Here is a 26338-nt window from a genome sequence, read left to right as displayed (position 1 = left end):
CCCTAGCAACGAGTATACATATACAGCCTACAATGAGTGTACTATACAGCCTAGAATGAGTATACTATACGGCCTACAATGAGTATACTATACAGCCTAGAATGAGTGTACTATTACGGGAGTATACTATACGCCCTACAAATTCAGTATATCTATAACGCGATATTAAATGAGGTAAACTAAACGGCCTAGAATTAGTATACTATACGATATAGCCTAATGAGTAAAACATTAAAACGTTCCCCTTCCCCTAAGGATAGGCCTCTTGTGTTTACATTACTATAGAACTCCTATGACTAGTATCGATTTAGAATTTACCCCTATTACCTACCGAATTGGGCCCTCCGCCGCCGCCCTGCCCCCTGGGGGACATACGAAATAGTACATGTTATGGTTCCGCGCGGCCCCCGTCTAGGCATCACATTTGTGGAAACATTTGAGTTACAATATCATACCCAGTTAATAACGCCAACTATACTATAAGCCTACTATTCATTTCCACCAGGCTACACAATGGGCCACCGCCCTCTGTATAATTTATCTGCATAAATCAGTGGAGCCCTGCTGCAGTGAATCACTTGGGCAATTTTTATTTTAGGTTTCCAATTATTTCATGCTAATAGTTGTATGTATATATCATTTTTGCTCAAAACAAACATAATTAACAATAATTAATATGTATCTCACTGCTCAAAAGAAACCAATGTCACAATCTGTAGAATTACTCTACAATTTTCATTATAAAGACAGTCAGTGAAATTGTAGCCTAGAAAGGGGGAAGGGCGCTTATAGGAATGGAACAGGCGCTTATTTGGTCAAATACAGTTTATGCATTTAATATCCAGTTGTGATTTTAGTTTTTCTACCTTGCTTAGTAGGTAAGAAATTTAACATTGCCTCAATAACATGCATACAATGGTGTAAATATGAACGTTTGGAAAGACTTTTTTTCTTTTCTTTTTTTCTTTTTTTTAATTTTTTCCACTAGCAGTAATAGGCACCAATTGTAACTTATCTATCTGGTAGTCTTGAAATCAACATTAATGCAGTTTATATAATTACTTAGTCTCGCCCAGAAGCAGAAAATACCAAAAATCAATTAATGATCGAAAGCAAAAAATCAGTTAATTAAAGCCCAAACAATAATTAATGAGGCAAAAAAAAAAACCCCAGAAAAGGCCAAAATTGATCTGAGAGGGTTATTAAACGCAAGTATATAAACCTCTGGAATAACAGAAAATAAGTGTTTGTAATGTACATACAGATAATATGGTACTGGTATGCCTTATTGGTATCGAATGGAATCTGTGTTATATTTCATCAAGATCACTAAGTGACACGTCGGCGCTCTCCACTTGCTATATACCAGTATGTTCTTCCTTTAATTGGGCCATTAGAAACTTGAGCCGACATGCAGGCTAACAGTTTGATGTCATGTTTTTGTGTTATTGAAAATGTAGTTTTGCAGGAAGAATCAGTACTTTCTGTCTACATCTCTGTGTGAATCTCTCTGCCAACCTGTTTTACAATCAGTCCCAATATATGATTTTCTTATCTGGGGATCAGTTGGACTTAATTACCAGAGGAAGGACTTAATTACCAGAGGAAATTGGAGATCCTACATCAGACAGAGATAGCATGGTAACTTAGCTGTGAGCAACCTTTCTTTTTACAAATTTATGACTACAAATTCACAACAAACCCTTAACGAACAAATACCAAAAACCCTAAACAGACAAATTCACCACAAACCCTTAACGAACAAATACCACAAACCCTAAACAGACACATTCACCAAAACCCTATACAAACATGGGGGAATACCAGAAAATTCTGTTAAATTTGCAATGATGCCACAGTCCATGGGTGGGTAATTTTTATGAAATCACACGTAAGGACCATTTTATATAACCTAGCTTTGACCTAATACATGTTAATTTGTAACCTGACAGATTGGCAGGAAGGCCAAGGCATAGTCATTATATTTTCACCAGTTTTTTAAAGCTATACACCACAAACTCTAAACAGACCAATTCTAAACAAATAAATTCACCACAAACCCTAAGCAGACAAATTCTAATCAGAACAAACCCTAAGCAGACAGAAGCATTTAAGAATAAATTAGAAAAAATTGGTTTTAGGTGATCTTACACCTATTTAAGTTCCGTTCCATTTTTTAATATTTTAAATTAAAAAAAAAAACATTAATTTTGCCAAAGAACAGTAAAGTACAAGAGATCCTAGAGGTATCTTGGTGCCTACCAAAGAATGATCTATGTCTTACAATGGAAAGGGATCTTTTATCTGTTTTTTAAACTTTTTATTTTAAATATCAGAATCCACTGGCTGCCTGTTGGCCATCTTGTTGATGCCGTATCAATTTTCAACTATCAAAATCCAAGATGGCTGCCTTCTTATAAAGATATTTTCACGATAGCTATAAGTCATCCTGACACTTTGGGTCAGATAACCAAAAGTTATAATATCTCTTCTAAAATATGCTGATCAATTATTGGGAAGAAAGTATCATGAATGAACTTGACCTCAAAATATTTGTAATTGTGTATTGGCATGGACAAAAAGGCCAAAGAAATTAAATGGCCAAAAAAACCCCGAAGTTAGCCAGAATTATTGAGAGTTACCTTGTGAGCATTTCTCCGGAAAAACAAGGACAAAGAAATAAAATGGCCAAAAAAACCCCCCAAAATTAGCCAGAATTATTGAGAGTTACCTTGTGAGCATTTCTCCGGAAAAACGCCTTGCAGGATTCACAGGACACGGCGTTAAAGTTATAGCCGAGTGCTTTGTCACCACACACCAGACACAACTTATCCTTTTTACTGCCTGTCAGGGAGGAAACAGTCCAGTCTTGACTCCGGCTGTCACATTCCTGTAACAACAAAACAACACATTTAGGAATGATCTCAACAAAACAACACACTTAGGAATGATCTCAACAAAACAACATGTTTAGGAATCATCTGAACAAAACAACACATCTCAAAAAAACAACACACTTAATTTAGGAATGATCTTAACAAAACAACATGTTTAGGAATGATCTCAACAAAACAACACACTAAGGAATGATCTCAACAAAACAACACATTTAGGATTGATATCAACAAAACAACATGTTTAGGATTGATATCAACAAAACAACACATTTAGGAATGATCTAAATCATAAATTAATTTCGATGTGTTAAATTTATTTGTGAAATTTATTACTAAGGATAGTACATATACTCCTGTGATATCAGACAACAATCTTATTAGTGAGCTAGTCTATGTACACTTGTGACATCAGACAACAAATTTATTAGTGAGCTAGTCCATGTACTCTTGTGACATCAGATGACAAACTTATTAGTGAGCTAGTCCATGTACTCTTATGACATCAGACAACAAATTTATTGGTGAGCTTATTCATGTACTCTTGTGACATCAGACGACAAACTTATTAGTGAGCTTATTCATGTACTCTTGTGACATGTACAGACGACAAATTTATTGTGGTGAGCTTATTCATGTACTCTTGTGACATAAGACAACAAACTAATTGGTGAGCTAGTCCATGTACTCTTGTGACATCAGACGACAAATTTATTGGTGAGCTTATTCATGTACTCTTGTGACATCAGACGACAAATTCATTTGTGAGCTTATTCATGTACTCTTGTGACATCAGACGACAAATTCATTTGTGAGCTTATTCATGTACTTGTGTGACATCAGACGACAAATTTATTGGTGAGCTTATTCATGTACTCGTGTGACATCAGACGACAAATTTATTGGTGAGCTAGTCCATGTACTCTTGTGACATATACAGACGACAAAATTTATTGGTGAGCTTATTCATGTACTCTTGTGACATAAGACGACAAACTTATTAGTGAGCTAGTCCATGTACTCTTGTGACATCAGATGACAAACTTATTAGTGAGCTAGTCCATGTACTCTTGTGACGTCAGACAACAAATTTATTGGTGAGCTTATTCATGTACTCTTGTGACATCAGATGACAAATTTATTGGTGAGCTAGTCCATGTACACTTGTGACATCAGACGACAAATTTATTGGTGAGCTTATTCATGTACTCTTGTGACATCAGATGACAAATTTATTGGTGAGCTTATTCATGTACTCTTGTGACATCAGACGACAAATTTATTGGTGAGCTTATTCATGTACTCTTGTGACATCAGACGACAAACTTATTAGTGAGCTTATTCATGTACTCTTGTGACATAAAGACAACAAACTTATTAGTGAGCTAGTCCATGTACACTTGCGACATCAGATAACAAACTTATTGGTGAGCTAGTCCATGTACACTTGTGACATCAGATAACAAACTTATTAGTGAGCTTGTCCATGTACTCTTGTGACATCAGATAACAAACTTATTGGTGAGCTAGTCCATGTACACTTGTGACATCAGACAACAAACTTATTAGTGAGCTAGTCCATGTACACTTGTGATATCATAGTGAGCTAGTCCATGTACACTTGTGAGATCAGACAACAAAATTATTGGTGAGCTAGTTCATGTACACTTGTGAGATCAGACAACAAAACTTATTAGTGAGCTCGTCCATGTACTCTTGTGAGATCAGACAACAAAAATATTAGTGAGCTCGTCCATGTACACTTGTGAGATCAGACAACAAAACTTATTAGTGAGCTAGTTTGTGTACTCTTGTGACATCAGACAACAAACTTATTAGTGAGCTAGTCTATGTACACTTGTGACATAAGACGACAAACTTATTAGTGAGCTAGTCTATGTACACTTGTGACATCAGACAACAAAATTATTAGTGAGCTAGTCCATGTACTCTTGTGACACTTATTGTACTGACTTAGTTTATATTTTATAAACCCATGAATTGTCAGCAGTATAAATATAAAAAATTCACTTATTACAAAAAAAGTATTTCCGTATTCGAGCCAATAAATGCCCCATCCCCTTTTAAGACTTCAATTTTATTTACCTCAAATCAAATGCAGATTAAAAATATGAGACCTTTGTTGGTTTTCTTACAGATTTCTTCTGCAAATTGATTTATGGCTTACTTTGTAGAATAATTTTATGAAAGGCAAGTCCAAATTTGTTACTATCCAGCATGCCCTGAGTAGTTTCAGTTTTTTAAATGCCCTGGGTGCTTAATGGGAAGTGTACAGTATTTAAAGAGTCGAAAACCACTAAAATGGGGCACATAATGCAATAACATAAAACCATCTACAGTGTACATATCGTTTTTTTATTGTTTTTACCATGTATTCTACTGAGAATGCTTAACTTGTTATAGTACATGTATATTCTAAAAAGTCTTCAGAGGACATAATGTAACTTTAAAGTCATCCTAGCAAGTTGTTTGAGGATTTTACTTTTCTAGACCAAAGTAAACGGAAACATTTCATCAGCTTTACTTATATATCCTGGTAATTATCTTCGATAACTGTCACCTAGTCACAACATCAAACGCTCCGTATTATCGCTAGTAAATTAGACTGTAAAAGCCAACGGCTGAAAGTTGTTCTTATAGGAATTGCCACGAGGAACACATCTTTACAAAAGATACAACTCAGACTTAATTACCGGTTTCGCAAGTCAGCACCAAAGCTGTTTTTTTTTCAAATCCGCCAACAATGAAAAATGCGCTTTTAAGAAGAATAAACCTCTTACTAGACACATAAGCCAATCCTTTGACTGTTTAAAGTAAAACCTGTGACAAAATTAAATCCATTGTATTATCAATGATTTATCAAAGAAACTCAAAAGAACTTTCTTTGAAGTGCTCATAAACAGATTAAATAGCAACAGCAAGGGATGTTTAATTGACATCCAAGCAGTTTTACCCTATACTTTTTTAAGGACTTGAGTAATTCCAGTGGACAGTTGCAGTCATTGCAGTTGATCAATAATATAATCAATAGCTCAAACTAGTCTGTCATTAATGCACTTGCATCTCGATATTTGCGTAATGCAGTCCTTGAGGACTTAAGTATCCATTGCGATGTCATTATTCTATTAGCGAATCTGATCATGTCATTTTCTCTGAAAAGTATGTCACGCTCACGGACATAGGATGTCACATTTATCAATACTTACCTAACTGCAAGAGCAGATAGCTCCGAATATAAAATCAAAATGCATCAGATCCGCAGACGCTACAAGACATTAAGACTCAACAAACATGGGAAACATATACATATTGGTATGCTCCCATCCCAATTTTATACACATTGTCAATGGGCTTAAAAAGAAAAAGTGACTGCTGAGATTGAACGCCTTCCCTTACCTTATAACCAGCAGTGATGTGGTAATGTGAACACATTTTAATACCCAGAACACATGAATTAAACCATTGAGAATTAATGGCATGTTGCATCTAATTCCAATTCAACCCTGCAACTAATTCCTAGGAGACAATATGAACGTGGAATTTCTCAGAGCACAACTAACTTCTGTGGATGCATGCTTGCACAGTAAACCTTTGAAATTAATAACTTGACAACATGTACTCCCATTTGTAAGTGGGGGTATTATAAGTAATTATATATATTACATTTATACCGTAATCAACTCATAGTAACAAAACCTCAATAATCAGAACTTGACAGAGCCTATGTTAGGATTTCCAGCAATCAAATGACACGAGTATTTAGTTAATTTTATTTGAATACAGTAGTGAAAGTTTTCTTGGGATCAATAATATAAGACTCTTTCATATCACGTGGATATGAAGGATAGGGATATTCTACCTGAGGGTCACAAAATGTAAGAAAACCCGAGGCTTGTCCAGGGTTTTGCAACTTTTGTGATCCTGAGGGAAGAATATCCCTATCCTTCATATCCACTTATGAAAGAGTATTTTTTTTTCATACCTCGTTGTTTTAATGCAATTTTAAAACTATAATATCCTGCCATTTTGAAATAAATTCGAAGAAATCCACGACTGGAAGTCAATTTTCCATACATGAAAATTTACATGATATTTTCAACACAAATTCCGTTGTTTGCATCTCTTATAGTGAAACCAGTCAAATTTGTGAAAAAAATGTTAAAATTTTACAGAGAAAATAGCGATTTTGTTGACGCCGTGACATCACGAGGCTTTATTGCATGGGTAGCCATGCAATACAGCCTCAGGGGACATGAGTGTATTGCCCTGGAACAGCCAGTATTACACCCGTAGGTATGAATGAAAAAGAAGTATATGTATTATTTACAAACATTAGATATGATGATTTTTAAGAGTTTAGGATCAGGTTACAACCTGATAATGAGTCACAAAACTCCGGCATCTACAGCGGAAGAACTAATACCCAAACACTATACTCTTCTAAAATTTTCTCATGTGACTTCTTTGTTTCGGTCCCCATTCAATAGCCATTTCATAAATTTTTATTCATTACACACGTGCAATATAACCTATCTGCATTGTGATTGGTTGATTCATATGAAAAGAACTTATCTTTACAACGAAATTTTACTACAAAATGATGAATTGAACCGCGACACTACAATAATCTATAGATGAATAACTACCTAAAATCAGTATTAATTCTCGCCTTCTTGTATCGATCAATGAAAACATCTTTCAAATCTCCTAAATAAATCAAACAGTAAAAGTTCAAAACGGTGATAAAAAAACGATGTCCGGCAGTCCTACACGACGACAACCATGAACATCACAAAAAACGTTACAATTTAAAATGTCGATTGTGTAGTTGCTTATGCTCTACAAAACTGATAGATTTCAATGTTTTTGTTTGTATTGAATTTGTCTCTTCATTTATCAATAATTTACATGTAAAGGTTTGATAATGAAGTATATGATAAAACTAAATCAATACTTTAAATACACTGCCTATTTTTGGACTTAGTTATTACGACACATTGGTACTTGACTGACTTTTGGTGTTTAGCTATACAAATCTCAACTGATCCACTGAAATTATACTAACATATTTTGAATGATACCTCTTTCTGTTTCAAGTTGAGTGGTGATCCCCATGCTGACAACACCGAGTCATACACAGGATTCATAGCCCTCGTTGTGTAGGTGGCAGTCACACTGCCTGCTGTCAACACAGAAATATTTGATGCTTATGTCTTCAGACACATATATATCCCTGAAGTGTTGATCATGAAACGACCACCACATATATAACATCTCACACACATGAAATCCAACTCAAACATTTCTGATTTACTTCTGTTCCTCTTGTATAACTAAAATCCAAATTCCCATCTTTTATCCGCTGATCATCTTCAATCCGCACTGTTGTTATATAGCCATATAACTTCAATGTCATTTGCACTAGGTCTCCCATGTCAACAACATATGTCACCCCCACAGTATACCTATTAATATTCATTCAATGTCTCTGTGTGTTGCTCAATGGAGAGTTATAATTACATAGTACCATAACAGCCGTAACAGTTCCAAAGGGTCAGATGACAGCCATTTTGTGATGTCCTTTGTCCTTGTGTAAAATCACACGATGATAGGATAATATGAGAACATGCTCCTGAACTCATTCCACCAGATGATGTTATCCTCACTGTGTGTAAAATCATATCTTCTCACAATATTGGTCATGAATTCACACCTCCTGATTTATTAAATGATAAAATCTGTTTAAATCACTACAGAGATTTAAACAATACCAATACAAACATAATTTCTATTCTGAATACAACACAGGCATGACCCCTGGACTGACACATTGCTGTCTATTATATATACCAGCTGGTTTCCTGCTATAGTATCCATGCTCTATTGATACACTGACCATGTTTAATTGGTCAATTGTCAATATATACACTAATGTCTATCAGCAGGATAAATAAATCAGAATTTAATTTCTGGATAAACATTTACTAGGCTATTGATTGAACAAAATTGTCAGCAATACATGAAATGATGTTAAATCATGACGTTACTAAAACGGCGTAATTTTCAAATTTTATAGGTATATGATTTGATGTCACTAAAATATGGCATAATTTTCAAGTTTTATAAGTACACATGTATATCTTTTTATGGTCTTAAAGTGTCGCCTTTTATTTTCCAAGGGATAATTTTCCAAATCAATATGCAATGTCATGCAATGTCTCTATAATAATGTCACGATAATTTTACTCAAAGAACTGTCTACATTATATGGCCTAGAGCTTCATGTTAATGTTGAAAGTCTTTGATAAATATAGAGTACTAATTGATAAACTTATTCGAATTAATTCTAAGAATAATACCCCTCCTGAAACCACCAGTGACCTAAGTTGAACAGTAAAACTCCTGTTTCTCTGATGACAAATCTGGCTGACAAGACAATACTGTATGATTAAGATGTCGTCATAATGTAGCATCTGATGAATCAAGTTGAAAAATCCAATACATCCTTCTAAACAAAGAGTTTTAAAGGGACAATTAACTCAGGCTAATTCTTTTACATAACCAAGAAGCAAAATATGGCATAAATGTATTGTTCTATATTTCTTATGAAACATATAATGTAAAACATTGACAAATTCCTCGACATTGTTAAGAATTTAATCAATATCGTTGAAATATCAAATCCTTGATCAATACGATTAAACAGACACAATATGGACACTGTACCCATACCCGAGCCAAAGTCTCGCACATTAAACAAATAAACTACATAACCACTGAGAAGGTGATAAAATGAATTTTAGGTAAGACAATTCACTTAATAAGGTAAAAACACTACTGTCAGACCGATTTGAGCAGTTCTAGACAAAAGTTGCATTACTCTATGAGCAAGGGACAGGGTTCGGCATACAAGAAGTTCGACCACAATGTGTAATGGCGGACAGCATGCGAGTTTGAACATTTACACACATGTCACCACCATGGGCTTTTCAGGCATATCACAGTAAAACCGACTGATCTAATTTCCATTAGAACTGGGGTTTTTCCGATATACGTACAAATTTGAATGTTCTCTTAGACTTAATTGTCCCTTTAATATCTGGGGCATTTGAGCTATCTGATAGGTTTGTTCACCCCCATGACCTTTAACAGCAAGGTCAAATGAAGATCACAGCTAGTAATGACGCACTTAATACTTTTGCTAACATAACATAACCACTGTATGGTAATCTTATATGAATTGCCATGTATTATTGTTGTATTTGACATCCTTGTAGTTTTGTTTCAGAATTGCTGTATATCATGTGAGATAACCCACATTTTTCTACGCCATGATGGGTGGGTGCTCTCTACCTAAAGACAGCAGCGGGTAATTGATCAGGACAGCTAAGAGCAATCAAAACAAGGCAGTTGATGGAGTTATGGAAAAAAGCCATGATAATAAGTGAGTGTGGTGTTTTTGGAGGGCACATGTTGGGTTCCTGCAATTAGGCATCAGAGTAATTGATGCCCTATGGTTGACACTCTCCAGTAGCAAGTCATGTTGGCATAACCCGTGAGTTTCATCTGCAACTAAACGCTGGCCTAACGTCACCACCATGTGCCCACACTATGGAAACTGTAATCCTATTAGCAATGTTTTGTCCAACTGTTTTTAATTTGCAGTTACAAATTAGGGCTGGGTATTGGAACAGCCGAACCAATACGATACGAATTGGCAATATACTGAAACATGATACACAATACATATTGATGATATTTTTCATGTTAAAACTGTTACTGATATTCTGCAAACATAAGATCGAAGAAGAAAGTCAATTAGGAAGAACAGAAAAGATTCCAAGACATCTTTTGAAAATAGAACCATAAATGCTTGTGCTATATGCTCATCAATGGTCTATAATACACAAACCTCATTTAAGTTCATTTTGACATTTGATTTGGTAACCATGGCAATAAAATGACATCTTATGTCCTGAAAACTAAAATCATTGTATTTGTCATCCTTTAAAATCCCTATACAGCAATTTTCAGCTTAATTCAAAAATATCTAAATTTGATCAATCAGATGCTTCTGTTATTGCTAAATTCCCATGGTAACATTTGTTAAACATGTGATGTGTGAAATAATACTTGCATCCATACTGTATTGTCCCTATTGAGTGAACTTCCTCTAATAAAGCTAATAAAGAGCCCCCCACATCTGTTTACCTAATAATAGATCAAATTTAACTCATTCTATACTAATTGCAGTAGCTTGGGCTGACTTGTGTCATTGCAGGTGCTGATGGAATAACGTTTCACAAATAACTGATGCTTAAAACATCTATATCATAAGTTGAAGTAATTGAAATTTATCATATGGAACAACACTGAAGTGATTGCTGAATATTTACATAGAAAAACAGCAATTTACGACAGTCTATGTGGGTATAACTTAAGAGGGAATATTAAGAAACAGCTTTTTCACCTAAAAGTTTATATAAGTAAAAATTAACTGAGGCTTGCTCAATATTTAGGATAACAGTTCAAAAATAAGAGATATTTTATATTTTCTTAAGTGTATTATTGTATTTTCTTGTAAACATCCCTACAAAAAACAAGAAGTTGTGTAAAGGATTTTTACCTATTTGACCCTTGTGACTTTAAATGAAGGTCAAGGTCATTCATTTGAACAAACTTGGTAGCCCTTCATCTCAGCATGCTACAGGCCCAATATCAGTACCCTGGGCCTTCTGGTTCTTGAGAAGAAGTCGTTTAAAAGATTTTAGCCTTTTTGACCCCTGTGACCTTGAATTAAGGTCAAGGTCATTCATTTGAACAAACTTGGTAGCCCTTCATCACAGCATGCTACAGGCCAAATATCAGTACCCTGGGCCTTTCAGTTATTGACAAGAAGTCATTTGAATGAAAAGTTTACGCACGGTGGACGGCGCACGACGACGGGCGCTGCATGATGACAATAGGTCATCCTGACACTTCGGGTCAGATGACCTAAAAAGTAGCGAAAGAACTGTCCATCATTTTGTATACTCATGGTACACAAATACAGAATATAAAACAGCTTTCTGTGAAACAAACAGATTGTGTTGTGCAAATCTGGTACATGAAAGTTACACATTACACTCTTTTTAATATTGTACTAATCACTTAAAAATGTCAAGTTGTTAAAGTCTGTTTCAAAAAATATGGGAAACACAACAACTAGATAACTCTAGTCTGTTTCAGAAAAAGACTTCTACAAATGCTGGTGTTCTCAGGTCACAGCAGTCCAGGAGGATAATTATTCGTCCTCCCACCGGCCCCTACTACAGAAAATATGGTATATTTCACCCAATCCAGTGAATTAATGTCCACTTTGCACATCCTATGTATGTTGTGACCTAATTACCATGTTATGACAACTATTTTTTTTCTTGCAATACATACTCATGATCTCCAACATAATTGTGATCAAGTTTCATTGAAATTTCGTCCAGCAGTTTAGGAGGAACTGTCTGAACACGATTTGTGGATGACAGACAGATCGACAGAAGTCGAGGTGTTTTTAAAAGTATTCCCTCTTCCTACTCCAGCTTTGAACAGGAGGATATAATGAAAAGTACAACTGTTAACCATATCAACTTGTTTTCATTTTCTAACACAAATATGTAAATATGTAGGTACTATATATGGGGTCCTAGCTTTAATTTACATTGGCTATATACATGAAGTGTATGCAAATTCATATTTTATGTAAATTCCCATCTGATATAATTCATACCTAGGAAATAATATTTCTCTCATGCAGCAATGCATTTTTATGCAAAGTAGTGTATCCAATTGCATTATATAACGAGTGTGGAAATGAAATTGATACATAAAGCTGTGTAAGGTTATCTCCCTTGATGAAAAATTACAATGAGGTGTACGTCACTCATAAATAGCTTTAAGTAAACAGGAGAATGTGTTATACATTGTATTTTACTAGATTGTTGAATTATTTAAAATTTTTGTTGTTTATTATTTATAATTATTATATTCCATTACAATATCAATAACATTCATCTCTAAAATAGTTTGTGTGTGCTGTTTCTGAATTATCATATTTGTTTTCTGTGATCCTGGAAATAGTGAAGATCATCAAATGTAATTACATATCAAGGTTTTTATCTGCGTGTAACAAAGTAAGTGTGGCTTAATAATCCTACCTAGGCCATTCCAATTTGATTTCTCGTTTGTCGGATTTTCCGCTCCTATTTTTCCGAAAAATGAAATAAAAATAAAATAATATTTTTACCACTCCCATTTTTTTGTCCGGGAATCTAACGAACCTGGGCAATTTATTACAGGGTTCATTTTTACTAGTCACCGTTTCCTTGTCTCCCAGATGTTTGAATTATTCGTGCATTGTCTCTTCAAACACGCAAGCGTCTTACAAACCTTTACAACAACATACCTAAATGTCAAGTTTTTCCGCCACCACGTGCAGACAGAGTGGTACTTAGAGATAGAGACTGAGTGAAGCATACTTTTTAATAGGACGTGTCCCAATTTCAGTCTTTTTTTTGCCGATGTCCGCAACTGTTTTAAAAGAATTTGCATTCAAAGTCATGTTAAAAATGGGGTTATGACAGGTGATTTGACTGGCCAACTTTCTTTGACTTCTACAACAATATAATATAGATTTGCTTTCATTTTGATGTTGATTGGTTATGTATGTTTGCGTTTGATTTACTCAAAGCGTTTCATGAGAAAATCATAAAAAATGAATTTAGAATATTTCTTTTATAAATGCTGATATACATGTGGTAAAACTTTTGAGCCATACTGTCCATATATTTTTATACAAATACACTTTTTAAAGACAATGAAGGAATGTTATTAAAATGAATAATTTTTGTGTTAATATTTTTGGCGGTTACATGTAAAAACATTATCTCATTTTAAGTATGAGCAGCTAAATAAGTAACATGCTAAACAAAAATAGTCAGTTCCAAACAATATTATGTGTCAACTAAAAAAGAATGTGCATGTTGGATGAGGCTATATTGGTTTAAAAGATTTTCCATTTTAATGTCTGATTGTTTCTCGTAGTTCGTTGGTTTTTGCTGATAGCTATGTCAACAGCAAATTGATTATTGATATTATTGACAATAAGTAAAGCTTTCTTGACTATTTACTTTTAAGTATTAAACATTGCAATTCAATGTTAAAATTGTCATGATTTGTCTTAAAATTGAAATATACCATGCATTGAAAGCATTTTTTGTAATAGCATATTTTCAATAGCTGCACAAATACTTGACTTCCTGTTGTTTTACATCTTTGATACAGTTATGAATGTTGAAAACACTGAAGAAAACAGCAAAACTTATATTTAAACATAAAAACTCGGTTATTTAGTGTTATTTCACGAATAAACATAGACGTGAAATAAAATATCCAGTGAAAATATTCACTCACTCCAATTTGTTCAGCTTTCAAAATATTTTTAGAATTAAGAAAATTTCTCTCGCTTGCTCCTATTTTAAAATTCCAAAATCCGAAGAACAAGAAATCAAATTGGAATGGCCCTAGGGACTAATGTTCCCTACATAAAACTGGTGGGAAGCTTTTGTCCTCTTGAGATCATGGCAGTATTTTACTGTATACACCTGATAATACTTTATAGGCATCCTGCTGTTGTTAATAGCAGTCTGGAAGACCGGCTATTGATTGTTAATTACATTAATGTATCATCACTTCACAGACATCCACAACATAAAACACTATAGACACTATAGCTAATTAGTATAGGTAGACTAATTAACCTGAAGTTACGATAATTATTTCCAAATATTTGTAACATTGACAGACACACACATATAAAGACCAGCAGCTTATGATCAGTATGTAACATTACATGTTTCTTTTGAAAGCATGAACTGACAATTCAGGGTTTTGTTTAACTGAATGTATATCTATACAAAGTTATCTTCCTTTGTGTTCTGTAATGTCACAAATGTACTAATTATTGTAATACCTGGTACCCGTTATTACCTGACATAAGCTTTTACCGACTTTGCCACACACATGGATATATATAAACATTAATTAATATTCATTCCCAATTAATTAATGTATCATTCAAATATGACAATCTCAGGTATCACATATCATTTCACACCAGAATGGATGTTTATAACGATGAGTACCCAAAAGACCCGATGCATTGGGATAATGCTGTATCACAGTGCTATAGTGTCATTTCATCGGAACAGTATCTTTTTATTCTAGTGTTATTCCGTATTTGCATATTACTGAGTTATCTATCCTTGCGGGTAGGTATTGATTGTGACGTCACGAGTTTGCGAGCATAACGTCATATGATGTGAATTGCGCTTACAAAATATTGACGTAACAATTGATACCTAAGGGTGGTCCGGAAGAGAGCTACCTCTGTAATATGCAAAGACGGAATAGTCTCAAGAGATTATTTATTAACAGCACCTTCATGCTTCACCTAGTCTCACTACCTGGTAATTGTAGGAAATGATGAAGAAATATTGTCTTCTCTTTGTGGTTTACAATTTAAAAAAAAATTTGTATTGTCAAAATTTAAAAGTATAAATTCATGTTTTTTATACAACGTAACATATCATCATAGGCCTAAAAAATGAAAAGGTATGCTGAGCCATCCTATTAAGTTTAGAAGAATTAACACTTTTGATGGATTTAGACTCAGCTCAGACCTGTGCAAGAAATTTCAGCCCAAAGCATTTAATTTCTCAAATTCTCATATACTGGGAAAACACAAATTGCAAAGTATGTACTAGGTAAAATCATGAGGAAAAAAGATGAATTCACCAGCAAGAGATTGGAATCACTAAATTGAGAGCTACTGAAAGTGTGTCAATCGAGCTGTGAATAAATTAAGCATCTCTTCATCAAGACAGCACACCCTGGACATATTAGATTCCTAGTATAATGGGCAACAAAAATCAATAACTGTAGCTATAAGTCTGGACTTGGCAATGATATATACTGTACCTTTATACTGCCCTCAACACTTGAGTTAATTATGAGCATAGGTCTGGACTTGGCAATGATATATACTGTATATGTACCTATATACTGCCCTCAACACTTGAGTTAATTATGAGCATAGGTCTGGACTTGGCAATGATATATATACTGTATATGTACCTATATACTGCCCTCAACACTTGAGTTAATTATGAGCATAGGTCTGGACTTGGCAATGATATATACTGTATATGTACCTATATACTGCCCTCAACACTTGAGTTAATTATGAGCATAGGTCTGGACTTGGCAATGATATATACTGTATATGTACCCATATACTGCCCTCAACACTTGAGTTAATTATGAGCATAGGTCTGGACTTGGCAATGATATATACTGTATATGTAACTATATACTGCCCTCAACACTTGAGTTATTTAGCACAGTGTCATTATCATGAACTTTAGTATAGGATTCAATTCTACAATAATATTTTACAGAAACAGACCATGTTATAGCATCAGCTCCAGAAGGCCGACTTATATCATAGACAATATGACAATACCTGATCAGATACCAGGATTGGTCAGATTTCTCAAAGTCTTCAGCATGAGGCATGTTACAGACACCAAGGTGAAATTATATCAGCATCCTTTTGGTATGGATTGGCTAATTAGGTTTAACATTAACAGCCAGAATCATTAAAAATGGCCTCCAATGTGTGCAATGTTATGTGTTGTGTGAATGTCTGTCTGTTACAGAGTAAGCCGCTAAATATTCCTGTTATAATATGTTGATCCTTGTAACAATCATTTCACTGACGCACACTACTTCAAACAAGCACTGCATGCATTCATTTATGAATTCTGTAATTCAATTGACAAGTTTTATACAGTATTGTTGATTTACCAATATTCATAATTCATAATACATATGCATTTAATAGGAAATTGTCTTACTTCCCTTTCATTTCATAGATTTGATTATGACTGACAAATTTCTCCAAAATGTGGGTTTATAAGCTTATGTGCATTGATCGACCACTGCTAAACTCATTGATTTTTATGGTTTTATGGGACAAAAATGTATCTCTTAATTACTTGGCCTGCCCTGTTGCATCATGTGTGGCAAGTAGTGGTAAGCAGTGTGCAAGAAATAGCAAGCAGTGATCAATTAATAATACTGTGTTCCTTTTCAGGCTTCAATTTCACTCACTTGGAATTATTAAATGCAGACTGAAAATATAAAAACTTGGTTGGTTTTCTTACTGATCTCTTTTGCAAATTGATTTATAGCTTACTTTGTAAAATAATTCTATATTATAATTCAACTTCCTGATTTGCTTCAATTTATGAAGTGACGGTTTACATCTTAATTGATGACCGAAATAAGCATCAATGTAAGGACAATTTGCAAGCGATGACCTTGGTATATATTTAAATGAATGTGGTCACATCATGATAAATAGGTATTGATATACATTGTACATATAAAACTGTCTCCCACATTCAATCTGATGGGCCTGTGACCACTGCTTGACCAAACCAGTTCCTCACCTTTGACCATGCAGACCTTGATAGCTGGTAAAGTACGATACACAATGTATATCTATATATGTATATGATCCTTGACCGACTATTATCTGACCAGTCTATCTAGGCCAGTATTTGTTTAACACTGTGTTTATCTACTGGCTTGACCAACTAAACAAATAAGAGTTCATATGGTAGTATGCAGGATATGAGTGGCACCATGACAGTCAGGTCCCATGGGCCCAGGGTCATCTACTTGACCACATGGATATCCTCACTAACACCCCTTCACATATTACCCTGGACACCTTGATTTATATAAGTTTATAGAACAACACTGTTGTAAAGCTAGAATACTGACAATTAAGTCATGAATAAGGGCCCTGCTATATGACTGACCACCACAGGAGACTTTACCATCGCCAGCATCTAAACCCTATGTGACCTTGACCATTTGATTCCGTTCAGTCAAATTAATCCTTGGTCAGATGTGAACAGCTTTGTTTTATTCTGCCTTTGCATATTACAGAGTTAACTCCCTTGTGGGCAGGTGTCCCACCATTCATTGTGATGTCATTATTTTATGATCGAAATTTGCATACATGACGTCACAATCAATACCTATACCCACAAAGGCAGATAACTCTGTAATATGCAAATAAAGAATAATGTTAACACAAAATGCTAAATGAATAAACTACTCCACTCTCCTAATCCTTCTATCATAATTTCACAAAAGGAGATTATGGCCCAAATGGGCACGAATCGCTCACCTATATATAGCTGCTACATATAGTACTAATCAGGTGCACTCTATATACAGACATAAAAGACACAATACAAATTTCTATATATACAACCTAGTTAAATTTTAATTATCGTATTCGACCTAATAAGCGCCCATGTCCCTATAAGCGCCCCTCCCCCTTTTTGAGGCCTCGATTTCAATTGCCCAGGCATAAATAAAGACCAAAACTACACAAAAATGTATAGATTTCCAATACAATTTCATCCTATTAGCACCTTTTCATTCTTTTCAATTTGTATACGCCCTGGGTGCTTATTGGGTTGAATACGGTAACTTGGTTACACTTCATTGCAACATGTTACAAGTCCATACAGTTGTAGAAGAACAGGGACAATACACATTCCTGTCGAGTGCCCCGACCAGGAATCGAACCCGGGTCTCCGGCGTGGAAATCTACGGCTCTACCGACTGAGCCAAAGAAGCATGCTCCGTCAGCTGAGTGACAGAGACCGTATTTAACACTATTTACAAGTCACACCGAACCGCTCCTTTTACACTACTCCCTCTGTTTTTCTTGAGACTTCCTAAATCTCAACCTGAGACTCTTTAACCACCTACCATGGGTTATTTAGTTGGGCGCCAATGTAGAAGAACGGGGACAATACACATTCCTGTCGAGTGCCCCGACCAGGAATCGAACCCGGGTCTCCGGCATGGAAATCTACGGCTCTACCGACTGAGCCAAAGAAGCATGCTCCGTCAGCTGAGTGACAGAGACCGTATTTAACACTATTTACAAGTCACACCGACCCACTCCTTTTACACAGTAACAGGTAATTGTTATACCCTTAATTGATCAGTCGTTTTAAGATTTTTACCTATTTATAGACTGCTGTGACCTTAAATGAGGACTATTGCCATTATAACTGATGCTAATATAGGCCCGGTGTCTTTTAGTTTTGACCAGAGGTAGAGTAAAACATTCTGACACATATGATCCTTGTGACCTTCAATAAGCATCAAGGTCATCAAATTATTTAAAGAAACCTGGTAGCCCTTTAAATTCAACCCATGCCAGTATGTTATATAGGCCCAAAACAGATTCATGCTTCTATTTAGTTTTTTGACGAGAAGTTGATTAAAACTTTCAGACACATTTAACCCATGTGACAGTCAATAAAAGTCAAGGTCAATTATTTGCACAAACTAATGGTAGCCCTTCATCCAAGCATGCTATTGTAAGCCATATTTTTGGACATGTTGTAAGTATATATATATTAATGACATAAAAGTTGCAATCCATTTTCTTCACAGGCTGCATTGGCATATATCCCATAAATTTCTCGGATTCATGCCTCCTCTAATAGGGGCAACCCCCCCACATTTTTGCCGCACTCTTTTCATATATACACTTAATTCGCGGTAAGGGCGGTGGCGGCTAAATCTGTCATTCTAGGTGTCGATAAAAATGTTTCACAACTGTTTGATGCTTAAAACACTGATACCATGTCATATAATAAAGGAGATTCATTGTTTGGAACAACTTTGGTAGAAATGTTGTGTACAGAAACAGTGATATGGTCTTGTGAAATCACAGTATCAACCATCTGAATGTCCCATACATGTATGAAAGTGAACACTTAGTGATAATAATGTTACTCTATAGGGATTGGATTGCGCTTTTATGTTAACCATGCTTGTATGGAGCAATTCCTCTAAGAATATATTCTATGGGGCGCGTTAGCGCCCCATATTGAATATATTCTTAGAGGAATTGCTCCATACAAGCATGGTAACATAAAAGCGCAATCCAATCCCTATATTTTCACTCACACGACTTTTTATTTATACTTTATGCAATAAAAATGTCATTTGAAAGTGACGTAATTATTCAATAAAAGTCGGTCAAAAGTGGGAGGAGCTTACTCAATTGAACAGCGAATTATGACGCTTCACGTAAGATAGAATTATTCATCCGCGACGACAAAAAAGTTCAATATTTTAGTGTTAAGTAAACATGACAAACAAAGGAAATTTATGAGATAATTTTATTTAATCAGATCAGATTTTTAAATATATATTCAATTTTGCTAAAAGTTAATATATAGCGTAATAACATAAAGTATTTGTACTCGGCCACATGTGTGAACTCGTTGACCCTTGTGCAGCGAGGCGAAGCTGTCGCACACTTACACACTGGAGTTTGCCGAAGTTGTCAAAAACCAGTTTTCAAGTAGCTCAATGTGTTTGAGATTGTCGTCTGACTTGACAATATTACATCCTTGGGAGCCATGTGATTATATAATCTATGCTTAGATCCATCGCCATCGGTAGATTGAATAACTTCACTTGTGTTCGATGGATACAATGTAGCTGTGTAACTGTCAACACGTGGATTACTAGCGGTGCATGTTTTATAATACACACGATTAAATTCTCAAAGAACAGAGACAAGAGGATATGTTTATAACTGATCTCTGTCAGAGGGTCTCACGCCCGTCCACCCCAAAGACTTGATCGTAAGACGAACACAGACACAGAGGTAATGTTTACATTTGACATCCATCATTTTTAACAAAAGTGAAAGCACTGCACGTCGCCCCGGTCGGGATATTTTTCCCGTTTCTTTATACAATTGTTAATTTTAAAAATGTTTGTATCATGTATAAATATAAAACATATATGTATTGTTCATATCTTTCCAAATTTCTATGAAAAACAACAATATACACGTAATGTTGCGTCAAAATGTAAACAAAGCCATGTGTTTCTTTAAAAAAAAAAGTAGCCCCTTTACGTTGCATAGAACATTTTCATACGCAAGTTCAAAGTTCAATGTTACCATGCAGTTATGGTAAAAACAAAATCGGCTAGTACTTGCGTATAGTGAACAAGCCTAGCAAGTGTAAATATATATATATGATAAAGGTTCCTAAATAACAGCTAAGTTCTCATTTCTAACTGTTTTATTGTGTATACTTGTTAGCGATTCTCACTTTGAACAAAAGCAGCGAACATAAGCACTCATACATAAACAGACAGGCTAGCATGAAAATGGCAAGAATCCATGAAACATGCAAACATTTTTAACCAATATGTCTTCTAATATGTAAAATTCTTCATTGTTATATATATATCTTCAGTACTACTCAACTTCAAAATGAAAAGTAGTGATATAGTCAGTTCCAGAATAATATGGGAAATCAAAGCAAGATGACTATAGTCTGTTTTGGAAAAACATCTAAAAATGGTCTGGTAGTGGTATCACGGCGTCCCTATAAAGTCAATTACTCACGACTGGCACCTTTTATAGGGAAAATATAAGAGATAGTCATACAACAGTTCTATCCTAGAAATTAAATAAGAAATCAGTTTTGTTATTGTTATTGTTATTTTGTTAAGAGCGCCTCCTCTAACAAGGGGGCCCCACGTTTTTTTGCTGAAAAAAATCAACTAATTTCATACAATTTTTGTGTCAGATTGTGACAATTTGTCTTTGCAGACTCTTATAAAATACTGTGTCACATCAATCTGATGCTTAACAGATATCCGATCAGCTTGTATAAGCACTAAATTTATTGCATGGGACAACTTAGGGCATTTTTGCCAAGTGTTTACACATAGAAACAGCGAGAATGCCATGTTCAAAACAAAACGTGTCACTTGAATGCCCCACACACGTGTATGGATGAAGACTAACTGGCAACAACATTTTAACGATGTCTTTAAAGGTTTTATGAATACTTACTGTATATCTATGATACAGGTTCCTAAATAACAAGAATATTATCATTTCTAAGTAATTTATTGTGTGTTCTTGTTGGTATTTCCCATCTGTCACAAAACGAAAGTAGCGATCGAAAGCACTGTCCGCCATTTTGTGTACGCATGGTTAACAAACAGGCTAGCATGAAATGCCAAAATTTCATGAAACAGACATATTTAACCAATGTTAAATACTTCTAATTTAAGTAATTTCAATACTCACTTGACTTCAAAATGTAAGTTTGTTATATTAAGTTTCAGAAAAATACGAAATTAAAAGCAAGATGACTATATATATATGTATAGTCTGTTTCAGAAAAAAAACATCTAAAAATGGTCTCAAATAACGGCGCCCCCCTCGGCCATTTACCCGCACGGCGTCCTCATTAGGGAAAATATGGTAAGTAGATGTGGTTTATTTTAGGACTGGAAAGTACGAACATTTATCTCATCAATTTAAGGCCTTGTTGGTACAGTTATATATTCTGAGCAAACTGTGGTCTTGATTTGTTTTGCAGGTTATAAGTTGTAAGAAATGGAGGCAGCATCTCCATTTATCATTGTAAAATTGATTAACAGCTAGGCCCCTAATTTTGGGATATTTATAAAATCTTGATTTGTTTTGCAGGTTACATATATTAATACAAGTTGTAAGAAGGTTTCCTGCTGATTCACATTGATTAACAGCTAGGCCCCTAATTTTGGGATATTTATAAAATCTTGATTTGTTTTGCAGGTTACATATATTAATACAAGTTGTAAGAAGGTTTCCTGCTGATTCACATTGATTAACAGCTAGGCCCCTAATTTTGGGATATTTATAAAATCTTGATTTGTTTTGCAGGTTACATATATTAATACAAGTTGTAAGAAGGTTTCCTGCTGATTCACATTGATTAACAGCTAGGCCCCTAATTTTGGGATATTTATAAAATCTTGATTTGTTTTGCAGGTTACATATATTAATACAAGTTGTAAGAAGGTTTCCTGCTGATTCACATTGATTAACAGCTAGGCCCCTAATTTTGGGATATTTATCTTTTCTCTGCTCCCTATTTTTTCTTACTTTATCCTTTCAAACATCTCCCTTGACATATTTGCCCCATTTTTGGTTTTGTGTTCATGCAGTGTTCACCCCAGCAGGCTTTATTTAATTTGGGTTCTGCCACCCCCCCCCCCCCTCCTACCCCACCCAGGCACCCTAACCATTGACTGTACTTATATCTATGACTATGTATATATATATATATATATACATAGAAGTTTATTCATTATATGTATGTTATTTCACATGAACATGTTTCACCTGTCGCTGACTGTCAAATGTTTCAATCATACCTAATACATCGCCATTGCCACATTTGAACTCTCCCCTGAATACTACAGGGGTTAAATATTTTTTTATGTGTCATCATTTCGGTGGAATATTGTTATATAAGGTTGTAAAATTCATGACTAAATTTTCCGCAATTGTAAAATCATAGATCTGTCAAACCATCTACTGTATATATGATAAAACTTGACAGGTATGCTGTCAACCATGACAACACATTATACAGGTATAAAATACCAATACATATAAAAGGAGAGACTCCTCCCTCCATCTCTGACGTACATCTCTTACGTTAAATGGCAACAGCAACGTTAACTTGACACAATTATGCTTGTAAACATGATTTTATCAACAACTACATATCCCTTTACAAGTATAACCTGACCTCCCTTCCCGACCCCCACATGTCTATCCAGCTCTATCTATTCAACCTAAATAACGGACAGCAAAACAACAACAAAACTGTTTAAATCATTCAAAGCGATAAAAAATTACTACCATAGTTTGTTTGTTGTTGTGTCCTTCTTGACTGAACGACTCCTCCCCAAACCATTTCCACTGATGAAGGACAGACATAGCCTTCTCATCACCACTGTTCCATTTCATAATTCGATCTTCTTTACAAATGATGGTTCCTCATGGGGAGGAAACATCAAATTATAGCAAATGTTCTTTGTGTATCACAGCAGAAAGCACTCCACCAGAGCTAGTAAACTCCTTTGGATCCTAGCTATTTACACTAATATTACAAACAATAGACCTATAGGTACAGGTACACAGAATGCTCATACAGTATGGCTGGTGTATGTCCCCTAACCTTTCTGCACTGAGAGCTGGGAATATATATAGACAACTGGGCATGCCTGAATACATGGACTGGCAATCAATATTTATAAGGCTTACAACTTGTACTGTTACAAAACTGGCAATGTTGATATCCGTATACTTTTCATCATGATGTTTTAGCCCTCAGATGGTCCATGATTGTATTGAACATAAGTCAACACTATGTACTTACAATAAATGCTAACATTTACACTATGCCCATAAAGTATTATTATGAACATGACCCAGATCATTTCACAGTTTAACTTATAAGCCAAACAAATTCTACCTACATATCAATACCTGAACTTTATATCAGGTGTTTTGTTATTGATCGATCAAAGTATTCGATACATATATGTGTATTTCTGTATTTAAGCAAGTGCAAAATGTTCAGCACTGAAATGTCTTGATTGTGGTGTGTACACCTATAAATTATACAATAGGTATTCATATAGACTAGGCTTCCCCTTAATTACTCAGTGTGTATATTAATTTACACTGATCAAGGTAATCAAATTAGGTCATTATAAAAAAAAATTGCAATATTCTTTAAGACATACAACATTTTCATCAGGTTAACTGCATGGTATTAATTAAAATTAAACATAACCTCCTAAGTACTTTATTCATTTTTTAGTGATCTTTTATATTTCTTTTGAAATTTCTTTTTGTTTGGAATGTTTGAAGTAACATATCTGACCCAAATCAAGGAATAGGGGGTGCTTATTGGTCGAATAATTATATTTTACACTTATCCTGCACATATTATGTATTAAATATTTGGTAACTGATTGACCAATGCCAAGGACGTATATGATCATATATGATCTTAACTCTTTCACCCCTATGTAACTTTAGTAGACTCTACCATCAATTGATCTGGATGAGTCCATTATGGCCTACAGTGGTGAAAGGTTTAAATCCTTGACCAATGCACATCATATGATATCCATCATATAATGATCATCAAGAATAAAAAACAAGAGGCCCAAGGGGCCGTAATGGTCATCAAACCTTGGCCCAAGGGCCTTAATGGTCATCTGACAACCTTGGCAAATTTTATAGGTTTCAGCTAAATCAGAAGAAAATTTGGTTACTTGGAGGAATAGGATTTACTTGAAAAAGAAGTTTCACAAAATGATTTTAAAGGATTTACAAGATGGGGGGTCACCCAAGATTAATACATGGACGACCAAATGTTGGACGGACGGACGACGGCGGACGGGACGGGAGGGCACGGGACGGACGGAGGACGGGACGGGCACGAGACGGCACGGACGTTGGATCGTTTTGTTGAATCAAGGACTTATTATACATTTGCAAAAGTGTCATGATGCAAAAAATGAAAAACCTATTTCTAGACCATAAACAGAAAGGCATGATTCAGCTATATCACACCACAAAAAGCGATAGATAAATATAGAGGCACTACTAGACGCATCAATGTGTCTAAATTTCATGATATCTCTGCTGGTTTTAGAGTTGTGCATAGAACTTAACTAACCAAAATGTGTTTTTCAAGAGTTATGGCAACTGGGACGACCATTTGGATTTTGGACGACCCAAAAGAATACAAACACTGTATACTGATAGTACTGACGGCGCCACAGTGGATGGCGCAAGACAGCTGATGACGACTGTGAGACAAAGCAGAATGACTATAAGTTAGGTCTGATGACCTAACAAGAGGCTCATTGGGCCTTAATAATGGTCATCGGACAATCATGTGAATTAAGTTTTGATTGCATGTAAATTCTTCCAACAAGAGGACAGATATCGCTCACCTGGTTTTGTAAATGTCAAGATGTGCCTAAAAACAGGAACCATTGTTCTTTTCTATCGGACAATCATGTGAATTAAGTTTTGGTAAATGATTGCATGTATTTCTTCCAACAAGAGGGACAGATATCGCTCACCTGGTTTGTAATGTCAAGATGTGCACTAAAAACAGGACCATTGTTTCTTTTCTGAAGAATTGTAAAGAATTAACTTTATTTTGGTTTCAATCCATGCAAAACTCTAATACTATTAGCGATTGAAAGGATTTACCTCTATTCTCCTATTGGGCTCTGTCCCTCCAGCTCGGAAATGTCAGAGCAAAAATTTATACAAACTCTGTTCCCTTTCCCCTAAGGACCATTCTGCCCAACTTTGGTTTCAATCCATGAAAAACTCTATGACTATAGTAACGTAACGATCTATCTGTTGACGGACAGATGGACGCAGT

The 26338-nt window shown here is 35.1% G+C and overlaps 1 protein-coding gene across 5 annotated transcripts in view; it reads right to left on the bottom strand.

The window, feature by feature from the left end:
* LOC138317484 (thyroid hormone receptor beta-like) overlaps positions 1-26338 on the bottom strand; it is a 60799-nt gene that overhangs the window by 12787 nt on the left and 21674 nt on the right. For 2 of the 5 annotated variants that reach the window (XM_069259179.1, XM_069259178.1), the window contains exon 2: positions 2732-2890. In XM_069259179.1, the coding sequence (XP_069115280.1) occupies positions 2732-2890 (159 nt within the window). Of the gene's footprint in view, positions 1-2642; positions 2662-2731; positions 2891-7996; positions 8291-23781; positions 24091-26338 lie in introns of those variants that run through there. The other 3 variants (XM_069259175.1, XM_069259176.1, XM_069259180.1) reach the window with 3 other exon arrangements.

This window comes from Argopecten irradians, chromosome 3 (genome assembly GCF_041381155.1).
Source record: "Argopecten irradians isolate NY chromosome 3, Ai_NY, whole genome shotgun sequence".
Classification (NCBI taxonomy): Eukaryota; Metazoa; Mollusca; class Bivalvia; order Pectinida; family Pectinidae; genus Argopecten; species Argopecten irradians.
This window is presented reverse-complemented; position numbering and strand designations above follow the sequence as displayed.